Source organism: Sinocyclocheilus rhinocerous, unplaced genomic scaffold, assembly GCF_001515625.1.
Source record: "Sinocyclocheilus rhinocerous isolate Xijiao unplaced genomic scaffold, SAMN03320098_v1.1 scaffold62, whole genome shotgun sequence".
Lineage (NCBI taxonomy): Eukaryota > Metazoa > Chordata > Actinopteri > Cypriniformes > Cyprinidae > Sinocyclocheilus > Sinocyclocheilus rhinocerous.
The window spans coordinates 3,396,226-3,407,900 of NW_015656585.1; the positions used below are offsets into that span (position 1 = coordinate 3,396,226).

Consider the following 11,675-nt stretch of genomic DNA (forward strand, 5'->3'; position numbering starts at 1 on the left):
AATGTTTAAAAAAACTTCCAAAATCACCTTAGATAAACGGCAAAAGTCAACAGGCTTTTCAAAGTCCAAAATATTGCCAAACAGGCGCTTTTGCATCTCGTTTCGAAACTAAATCATCCGCGATCGTCTTTTCTCCCCTCACCTCACTCTTCTTGTCAGTCAGCTCAACTCACTCTCCTCACTGGTGAAACGAAATCTGATCTGTGATGCGACTGTCGTTCGGCACGCTGCATTGAGCAGCCGCGTTCAGTTTTTAATTGTAGTGTCTGTTCTTTTACTGAACTAAATGATTTTTATTTCTATAAAAAATCAAAACGACGGTGGGGGTCGGTGACGCGGTGGGCAAGTGACATAACCGGTGTTGCGGCTTAACACCAGTATAACCGTCAGCACCGTCTATCGCGGCAAGCCTACTTCACACGTGAAGTGAAAAAGCTATTTTGGCTGCGAAATTAACCCAATAAGAGAATGAAAGTTCCAGCACTCAAGCACAAATCTCTCAGCACTTGAATATGTTATGATTTCCAGACAATGGCTGTATTTTTAGATCCACACTAGGCTTTTGAATTATTCACCAAAAATGCCATGACAAGATACCAGAGGAGGACAATATTCTTCCTGGATGTTTCATCTTCATAGCTGGCTCGCTGAAAACAGGACATGACCTTTCTGCGATTAGTTCGTCCCAGCCATCAGAAAAGGAGCTGGACCTCTCAATTTACAACACTTCATCTTGGAGGAAGCGAGGGCAGAGCAGGCTTGTTGAGACTTGATTGAGGGGTCGTATTCGCTCTCTCAAGTAGTTTCAACTCATCCATCTCTCTTGATGGGTTTCGACTACCTCAAAAACACCTCTAAAGTTGTCACGTCACCACTCATCAGCATGACAGAGTAATGAAGCTGTACACACAGCCTTATGTTAGCAGTGCCCTTCCACTATACTGTCAGCTGTCATGAGCCCATCTCTCATTCTGAGGACAGAGGACACCGCAAATCCTGATGATCTCCATCTGAACCCCAGAAAAATAGCATTACTGTTGTGAAAACTTCATGACAGTTTGAAACTGATGAATAATCAACTTTGCCCTCAAATGGTTTAAAACATTTATAATGAAGAAAAACATCACCAATTCATCAACTCTTAGCACAAGCACAATGTAACCACGCTCAACTACAAATTCGTGCAATTAACATCTCTGTCCACCTGAGACAATCACTTGTCATTTGAAATAAAAGATACTGTAGTATTTTGTCACTAAACGCATAGTTTATACTACAAAAACTATAATATAAATATATAAAATTATCAAATATATACAAATTATAGTATTAAATATATTACATTATATTAAAATGCAAGAGAAATATTATGGCCAAAAAATAAATCTCCAGCGAGAATTAGGGCTGGGTTAGCTGAGGACTAAGCTTAAAAAAATCCATAATTTTTTAGGCAGTATAAAATATATATAACAATATTAATGCATTTGATCAAATTAGTTTAAGGTTTTGTTTTTTTTTCAATCAAAGGAATAGATTCAATACTGAATTATTTTTCATTTGCAGACACCAATATTACAAAACACAGTAAATAAATAGCAATACATTTAACTATATATAATTTTACACAATATCTATCTATCTATCTATCTATCTATCTATCCATCTATCCGCAGTAATGATGAAACTAAGCGTTTCATCTTGAATCAAAGTGTTGAATTATTCCAGCTTGGATAATTGTTTTTAAGTGATTCATAAAAATGGATTGAAAGTTCCAACTTTAAAGCAATTTTTGCTGCTTATTTTAAATCAGAGATGATATTAAAACATTTGTCTTAATGCACATTCATTGTCAATATATGATGAATGTGCAATAAATCAGCCAGCTCTGGTCAGAACTGTGCTTATCAATAAAAAAATAAATAAAAAATAAAAAAGCACATAAGTGTTTTTATTATTATTAAAAATATTTTTTACAATTAGAATGGAACAGACGAGACAAAGAGGGCAAAACTGAAAATATGGAAGTTCTTCACTCCATATTCTGTGAGTCTGTCCCACTTCTTCGTGTCCCACTTACGCTGAATTCATCCTCTGCTGCATCCTGGGTTCTCGGGCTCGCTCTCACGCACTCACAAAGTAATCCCGCTCAGCTGCTTAGTCGCCGGGGTCCGTCTCCTCTGTCTCACAAGACAAACCTCCCATTTGGTCGTCGCCATGTCCCAGAGAACCTGCTGTTTGAGTGCGCTCACCACACAGCTCTTTAAGTCAGTGAGCAGAAACTCGAGTGGAGGTGGGGCTGGCACAGTCTTAGCTGATGTCCAAAAGTGAAATAATCCGAGCTGGTTATCACTCCATTGAGGGAACGATTTAACTAAGAGATGCTGGAGGATGAAGAATTGCCTTGTCTGCCTTTGATGTCCTTCCTCTGTGAAGGCAGTCGCTCAAATAATTCAAAGTATGAAACGGCTCAGCAAAAGAGAGCAGGCAGGGCAGGAAGGGAGGGGACAAATGGGATGCGAGATGCTAAAAGCAGTGGGAGGACACAACTTGTGTGTCGCTATGTGTGTAAATAATGGTAGCGTCTTCAATTTTGGATAAACTTTTCGGCATCCCACACCCTTCAAATTCAAACTTGAGCTTTCCTTTTAATGCCAACATAAAAATATTACACTCTGTAAATGAGCAAACTCAGCAGGTCAGAACGGCTTCCTCAACAACCAACCATTATATAAAGTGCCTGGACTAGCTATGCAATTTTTCAGAAGTTTCCACACTGGAAAAAAGGTGGAGATGTGCAGGGTCTGGGAGCAGCTGCCAAACAGCTTTGTTTTTCTTCACACATGATGGAGTGTCACAGCTTGTTAGAGTCAGCACACGGGACTGTCCTCCAGCACACAGATGGATGACTAAAGAGCCCATGTTCAGCGAGCAGTTACTGTGCGGCAGGAGCCGAAACGGGGTCAAGCAAGGGATGGATAATACATCCTCAAGACCTGTACGCTGATCCACGAATCTGCTGCTAGTTGAAAAAGGTCTGTCTTTTTCAAATAAACCAAAGTCACTGCTAAGTGAAAGATGTTAAACTTGAGATTGTTCCTAAAGTGATATAATTTGGCTATCTGCAAACTCCTATCATCTCCTAGAAATTAAAATCCATTTATCATCAGCTTTTTAGCGTTAGTGACAAAATTTAAATCGGAATACTTTACACTGTGATTTTAAATCTTATAAACTCTTATTTTAAACAATAGCTCTGCTCCAAAACCTAATAAGATGAAGAAAACAGTTTGAGGAAAACATTATCCATATAGTGAATTTCAATGGGACCCAACGGGTTGAAGGTCCAAATTGCAGTTTTAATGCAGCTACATAAGACTCTTATTCCTCGGCTGGGATCATGTAGAGCCCTTTGAAGCTGCATTGAAACTGCAATTTGGACCTTCAACCCGTTGGGTCCCATTGAAGTCTACTATATTATGGAGAAAAATCCAGGAATGTTTGCCTCAAAAACATTAATTTCTTTTCGACTGAAGAAAGAAATATGAACATCTTGGATGAAATGGGGGGTTAATAAATTATCAGGATTTTTTTTTTATTCTGGAAGTGAACTAATCCTTTAAGTAACAATTATGTTAAATTTCTTCAATTCAAAGGCACCACCACAAATATCCTTTGCAGAAATGACAATCACAGACTGTATTGAGTTTTGGGCTGTATTGAGTTCATTCAATCCAAGTGAATCATGCAGGAGAATTGTTGGTTATAATTATAATTTAGAGTATTTTTGTTAATTAAAAACAGATATTTTACCTAAAATTTGTTTATGCTATTAAAATGTTCAAACTAACATTCAAGTATTGCTTTGTTCATTTTGCATTGCCATCACTGATATAAATAGTTTCAGTTGCTCTTAGTTTGACATACAGAGTATGAAGTAGGGCTGTGCGATTAATCAAAATCGTCATAAAATTGCGATTTGAGCTTGCGTGATTTCTAAATCGCTTTATAGCACAATTTTCCACGCCCCCGACCTCCCGCAGTATGCTATCTGAACCAATCAGAATGCAGCGCGCCTAAATGGAGCACGAGAACAGAACAGACTGGGCGGGCATACAAACGTAACGCCAGGTTCACACTCGAAATCGCAAAATTGATCAAAGAAATCGCGATAGGTTTTTTTTGTCCATATCGCACAGCCCTAGTATGAAGCATAATTATCCTTGTGTGCCAAAAATCTCAAAATTTCCAAAAATTGTCTGTTTATTCAGCTTTTGAAATATATTGCTAATATGCATGCAATCTCATGAACATATGACATTTAATAAATTTTTTTTTGTCTTTAGACAATCCATAAAAGAGCTGAGCTTTTACAGCATTAGACCTTTTACAGTATAATGGGGAAAAACACCATATCAGCTTGGCCTACATGACCTACGTTTTTCTCAAGAGAAATCAATAGATGTCCATAAACAGCCAAGGAATGATCTGAAACGTACAATGCTTGAATAAATCCTGGTGCTCATATGTTTTAAAACATGCAATAAGGAGGTGGTTAAAAGTAAATGCAGATGACTTAAAGGAACACTCCACTATTTTTGAAAATAGGCTCATTTTCCAACTCCCCTAGAGTTAAACAGTTGAGTTTTACCGTTTTCGAATCCATTCAGCCGATCGGTTGCACTTTTAGCTGTAGCTTAGTAGGCTTGCCGCGATATACGGTGCTAACGGTTATACTGGTGTTAAGCTGCAACACCGGTTACATCACTTTCCCACCGCGGCACCGACCCCCACCGCCGTTTTGATTTTTTTTATAGTAATAAAAATAATTTAGTTCAGTAATTTAACCGCTGGGAAAATTTCCTCACCGTCACAACCTTATAGCTTAGCATAGATCATTGAATCTGATTAGACCGTCAGCATCTCGCTCAGTACATGGTGCAGCAGTGCATTCAATGGTCTATGCTAAGCTACAGCTAAAAGTGCTACCGCCAGACCCGGAGATCGGCTGAATGGATTCGAAAACGGTAAAACTCAACTGTTTAACTCTAGGGGAGTTGGAAAATGAGCCTATTTTCAAAAATAGTGTAGTGTTCCTTTAAGACCAATTTAGAAATGGTTAAAAACAATCCTTGTCAAATAAAACTGCTGCTTTAACTAAACACATAAAATCATGAATGCAGTCAAAAACAATGAATTAGAGAAGTTGTTAAAAAAAAAAAGAGGAAAGAGAAGACTTTTCTACCACATAAGCCTCTTGACTGTGTGAAGAACATATTTCACCACAGCGACCAGCAGTTTCTGCAATTGGCTGTGCCACTTGGCATTCCAAAGTCCCTGTATTTCTTAAAAAGAAGGCAATTCACCAGGATGGATGCTCAATTAGCCCCTGACGGAGAGTGAGTTTGTTGAACAATTGCTTATCTAGCAGACACAATGTGCACCGCTGTTGATCTCCAAATCAAACTCTCCCTCTCTTTCCAGCTCTTGAGGGAAACCGTTTATGACTCCAAATCCTTTCTAATCTTCGTGGAAACAAAATCAACCTGCTCTTTCTCCACAGTGCTGTTTGTTTGCATTCAAGGCCCGGTGCTACAACGAAGAATTGCCCCGCTCTTCACATGCTCTCTTTTTTGTCTTTGTTAAACAGTAGAAAGCATCTGTGAAATATTTATTCCACTGCTGGCATCATTGTTTATGAATGAAGTGCGCAGCAGAGAGGTGTGAACGATCGTGGCTGTCTTCTGTGCGCGACTAAAGCACTAACTTTAGTCACACATTCTGACACACAGGACCGCATCCAACCCGGAGAATGTGTACCACACTGCACTGCCATTCAACCTACTTCTTTGAGAAAACACTGAAACAACTGCCTCAGTTTAAAAGAAAATTGAAAGTGGATCTGGAAATGATGAAATCAAGAGAATATGCATGCAGCTATACAAGTTGGTTATACAAGTTATGCGCTGTCTGCACAAGAAGTAGAGTCTTTTTTGACATCCTGGTGTCAAAATATACACCACAAATAAAACAAGCCTGCAAGTTGTTAGTCACGTACATCGCATGGGACACTCATGTGCTTCCTTTTCACTGCAAAGGTGTTGCATATTTTAGACGTGCACTGAGCCATAAGCCGACACAGGCTTCTATTATGTCACAGCCTAAGCCATTTTGAGCAGATAAGGGCTGAAATGTGAATTACACCTCATCGTGGTGCAAATTCAGCAGTCGTTGAGTGCATACAGTAATATAAGCTTATGGAGCACCTCTGGTTCAGAATCGGTGCATCAGAAAACAACACTGCCCAGCCTTATAGGCAGTCGAGTCTGTCAGAGTCAATCATCTGGAAGCTTTCGTCATAATTGGGTCACCAGTCTACGGCAAGTGTATCTCAAGAGCTAACAACTGTGTGCAGCATAGTGGCAGTGCACGATTCACAAGGCAAACTTAAAGGGGTCATATGATGCGATTTCAAGTTTTCCTTTCTCTTTGGAGTAGCACTTTCAAAGAAACCACTGACAACCAATAGGAAATGATATCCGAATTATCATTGCGAAATCCCTTGATTCACAATTTTTGCTTTAAAGTTGGAGTAAGAGCTGCTGTCAAATCATAGGCAGGTCTCTTATTAAAGTAATCATGCTTTGGTTTCATCAATGAAACAATGTTGTTGTTGTTGTTTAAGTATTTACTGTAAAATATTGAAAACTGACGATAGTGTTTGTGTTTTTGAGGAGCTGAAACAATGGTGCACAATTTAAAATTAATGGAAAACTGAAAACGCTACTTAACACTGGCTAAGTGTAAGATACTTTACAATATACAGTAAAACAGAAGTTACATTTCAAGTATTTTAAAATTATGTTTTACTGTAAAATATTGAAACTCTGATATTAGTTTTGATTACCTTAGTTTAAGGATGAGCTGAAAAAACTGGGCGCAATATAAAACTCCAGGCCTGATTATCAACCTACTATTGAGCAACCAAAGATATGAGAGAGCCACAATAAATTACACACTATCATTTAGCTTATCGTGATATAGACTATGCCACCACCCTGATATTCTTCATTAGATTCAGCCACTGATCTTGTCACCAATATGATAATGGATGACACAGAAAGCAGTCACAATTATTTAACTGCGGTTTCACAATGTGTGCAGAAGGAAGGTCTAGATACACCAAAGACATTCAAAACACCATATTATTGCAATGCTTAAGACGCAGTGGCAGAATAAAGTGGAAAAAAAAATTGACATGAGACTATATATCTCATGAAAGAAAGTGGTAAAGTTATATGGCTAACCCATAACTAAATGGCAACAAATTCAGAATACATAACCTCGCATTCTGCAATATGACGAAGTAAAGTATATCATATGAAAGTCACAAAGGTGACTTGATAAGTGTGTGTCTGTTAAATTTAAATATATGCATACAAATAGTTACATTTGCTACTTATGAATGCTTGTCAACTAGGGCTGCACGATAAATCGCATGCAATATTTAATGCGCATCTGTCAACCGTCTGTATCAAAACCTAGCTGTCTGTTTACTGTCGAATAATGTAAGAGAAATGTAAAAATGCTACAAAAACCTAGTTAACTGCAAGTATTTTACAATAGACAGTAAAAAGAGTAACAGTAAAATATTTTACAATTAGAAACGTTATGTTTATAGTAAAAAATAAAATAATTGTAATATGAATTATGCACGATTGTTACACAAAATTCTTTAAAATATTTTTAACAAGAAATAGTTCTAAAACACTGATTCACTGCATGAATTATTTTGTTATCAGTTATATATACTGGATTGATTCATGACTCATTAAATGCTCATTTAAAAAAGGGTTCGTTCACCCAAAAATGAAAATTAGGCTGCATTTTACTCACCCCCGAGGCATCCTAGGTGTATATGACTTTCTTCTTTCAGACAAATCCAGTCGGAGTTATATTAAAAATTGTCTTTGATCTTTCAAGCTGTTTAATGCCACCCACTCAGACGAATCCAGTCGGAGTTGTCTTTGATCTTTCAAGCTCTATCTTTGTACTCAGCGGGTGTTGCATTCCTTCAGTCCAAAAGACGTGAAATAAAAAGCACCCTTCCACAAAAAAAAGTGTCTCACACGGCTCCGGGGGGTGAACAAAGGCCTTCTGTAGCGAATCGATGCGTTTTTGTAAGAAAAATATCCATATTCAAAACGTAATAATCACTTGAATCTAGCTTACGCTCACTGTTGTAAATAGAAGCAGTTCCGGGGGAATGACGTATGAGGTCTGCTTTGCGCATTCGCCGCTCAGAAGTGACGCACGTGGAAACGCAGCGGAGAGATCAAAAAAGCATCATATGACCCCTTTAAATAAAATCACTGTAGTATCTCTTCTGTGATCTTGTTTTTTTTTCCCCTTCTTTTGCACTGTGCAGCACTAAAGAAAAAAAAAAGCCATGTATGATACTGAAAGCCAAAATAAATCACCCCCATGCTTTCTGTGACAACTATACTAGCATCATGTTAATGGTGTTTTGTCTGAGATAGTAAACGTGCATTTATATCAATATTAGCTACATTATTGAGACTATCAATAGCTAATATACTATTACTACACATACGAATCTAGGCGTATAGAGTTGTCATCTCTTTCTCTTAATGCTTGCAACTTAGCACTGTATTTTACCTCATTTTTTTCCACACTAAATGTCTAGTGACCACAGCTGCCAGTTAACAACAACAACAACAACAAAGGTAATCAACCCTATGGAAGTAGAAAGCTAACTACTTTTTGACACACAACCATTAAGATGATCACAACACGGCTGCAACCATCCCATGTCAGAAGCGCTTTCCCATCATGAATTACTAACATAAAAGACATGTGTGCGAGATGAATCCTTACTGGTTGGTGGGCGGCGCTGAAAGGGGGAAAACAACCTCCTCTTCCTCATATTCTGGCCCATCCTGTTGATCACTTTCATCCACGCTCCCCTGCGCCCCGATTCCAGACTGCTGAGGGGGCGGCGGTAAAGGTGGCAAGACCGTGGGCCCGTCGGTGGGCGACATCCGGCTGCTGCCCGGCCCATCCGAGGAGGGCGACTCGCACCCGGCAGCAGCGGCTCTCCCCGTGAGATCCTCTCCTCCAGAGCTGGGGTAGATCATCATGTCAGGATCCGTCAGCCGTGCTCGCGAGGGTTTGCTGTAGAGAGGAAAGTGGGTCGAGTCGGGGCCTCTGCTGCCGTCCGATCCCCTGTCCTCGCCCCTCACCTCCATGCAGAAATCAAGAAGACAGCCTGAGCTTCTTCTCCGAGTCTGTTAAAGCTTCTTCTGCTCACTCACTCACTCACTCACACACTCACTCAGCGGCTAACACATGAGTTTAAGTCTTCATTGTTTCCCGAGTTTCACAAAGAGAAGAAGGGCTTTTCTGAAATAGTGCAGGGTAAATGTCCGAGTTGAGGAGAGGACGGTGTATCGAGGCCCTGGTTCGGTCTGGTGTCAGTTGTGGGCTTTTATCGTCAGTTTTTCGGGGTTGTTATTTTGTTTGCAGCGAGTTCAGAAAACGCGCCGATCTGCTACTTTGGACGCTTCGCAGGTGATCGCGGACGTCCGACGCGCTTCTCCTCACTAGATTCCGCTCAAAGAGTGCGTTAAAGTGTTTTCTTCAGTCGTAAATGGTCTTTTCATCTCGAGATTGCTGGACTGGTGGAACATTTGCCACAGCTGCTCCCAGTCCCACTCCTCTCCCTGCGCGTCCCCGCTCATGCGCAGACTAGGCCAGCAGATCACCGAACCGACGCGTTCACATCAGTGAGCTCGACAATCGACGCAGCGCAGTCTAAAAGAGAAGGAATGAAAGTACTTCGTTTCCTATTATGTAGCATACATTAATAGCTTGGTCTTTCAACCCACGCTAATATAGACTCTATATATAGGTGCGTTTGTGCTATTAAACTAGTTCTTTTGTGAAATCATCCCGCAGCTGAGTCATGGTTTCTGCACTATATTGCTGTGTGTGCTTTTTTATGTCACTAAATATTTGTATGAAATTTTTCAGGTCCCTGACTGTCATACACAAATTATTTATGTTCTTACATCAACAGACATTTTCAGATTGATTGTTCCCGTAGCACCTTGATAGATAAATAAAGAGAGAAAAACACTTGACCAATGAGGAAAGAAATACAATTTAGAATCTATTTTTATATTAATTTACTATATAATTTTTTATCTAAGCATGAATGAAATAAAGTTTTTTTATGTACATTTTTTATCTGTTTAAGTAGTCTTCTAGCCAACTCAGTGCACTGGAGGATATGAGTGGTCTCATAGACGAAACATTCTGGTTATGGACAAATTTTTTTGTTTTTTTCATTTTTAAGTGTCAGTAATCCTCCATAACTGAGCTGGTGTTTATGTAGGCTACCTTAAAAGTTGAGACCATATTTCATAACTGTGCTTGAGAGGAGGCAGAGATGTTGCTGTATGTAATCAGGCAATAATCTGATGTAGCCATGGGAATTTAAGGCTTGCAGATGCATCTGTTTTCACTGTTCCTCATCTACAGTCAAAACATATCTGCCTCCAGCGCTGAGGACACTATATAAAGCTCACTGACATTTCTCGAATGTCAAAGTGGGCGGCCAAACACTTGCCTCTGTGTCCATCCCTCTATATTTTCATATATGAAATCATTTGCACCTACAAGCACATTTATGCTCTTGCAAATTGGATTTTGAAACATCAGTATTAACAGGAAAGTGGACCAATTTGAGAATACAACTTGTATTAAATAATATCCCTTTTTTGTTAATTTACTTTAGAAAAAGATTTTTTTTTTTGCTCTCTCTCTCTCGGTTTAATTGTTCATTTTGTATTTTCTTCTGCTTATATTTCAATGTTACAAACTGGTTCTTAAATAGCAGTATATGGACACTATACCGTTCCAAAGTTTGGGATCTGCAAGATTTTATTTATTTATTTATTTTTAAATATTTTTTTTTGAGTCTGCACCAAAGCTGCCATTATATGATCAAAACAGTAATACATTTTTCTAGAATTTTTAAAGAGATTATACAGATGAATTCAGAATTTCAGTGCATCCAAATTATTATATTCTTAGCAGATTTTTATTGGATCCCATTAGGACCCTTTAAGATTATTTCTAAAATATAATAATACTAGTAATAAAAAAGAAATGTAAATTTTTCTATGCAGTCCCCCAACCCCCCCTAGGCAGTCAGAACACTGTAACATACTGTCAGGAAACAGTGTAAGATAATAACCCTCTCCTATACATTCTGTAATAATTCATTCCTTTGTGCTCAAAGTAGGAGTGAGGCTGTGTTTTCTCAGTGGTGTGATTGGGCCACACTGCGGGAAGCCAGCTTGTGTTTTGTGGATGATTTGTAGGGAAGAGGGATGGCTCTTTGTCCTACTGCACAGGCTGCTGCTGCCATGGCGTCTGCCAGACCCACGGTAATGAGACTCAAAGCAGGATGCAGCTAATCGTCCATCTTAGAGCATTAGCCAAGTGGAGGAGCACGATCACCTGCTGATGACTGCTAGCCCCTCACTTTGTCATTATGGACATCTTTCTAAGTGTGGCACTGCTGAAGCCTCTTAAGGAGGTATAGGACAATCTGAGATGGATGCAAGAATCCTGAGAAAGCAGATCATTGG

General features: G+C 39.1%; 1 protein-coding gene across 1 annotated transcript in view; it reads right to left on the reverse strand.

Annotated features, from left to right (window-relative positions):
• rasa1a (RAS p21 protein activator (GTPase activating protein) 1a) overlaps nt 1-9,319 on the reverse strand; it is a 50,064-nt gene extending 40,745 nt beyond the window's left edge. The window contains exon 1 of the mRNA XM_016527831.1: nt 8,896-9,319. Within this exon, the coding sequence (XP_016383317.1) occupies nt 8,896-9,266 (371 nt within the window). The 5' untranslated portion in view covers nt 9,267-9,319. The remainder of the gene's footprint in view (nt 1-8,895) is intronic.
• Between the last annotated feature and the right edge of the window lie 2,356 nt (nt 9,320-11,675).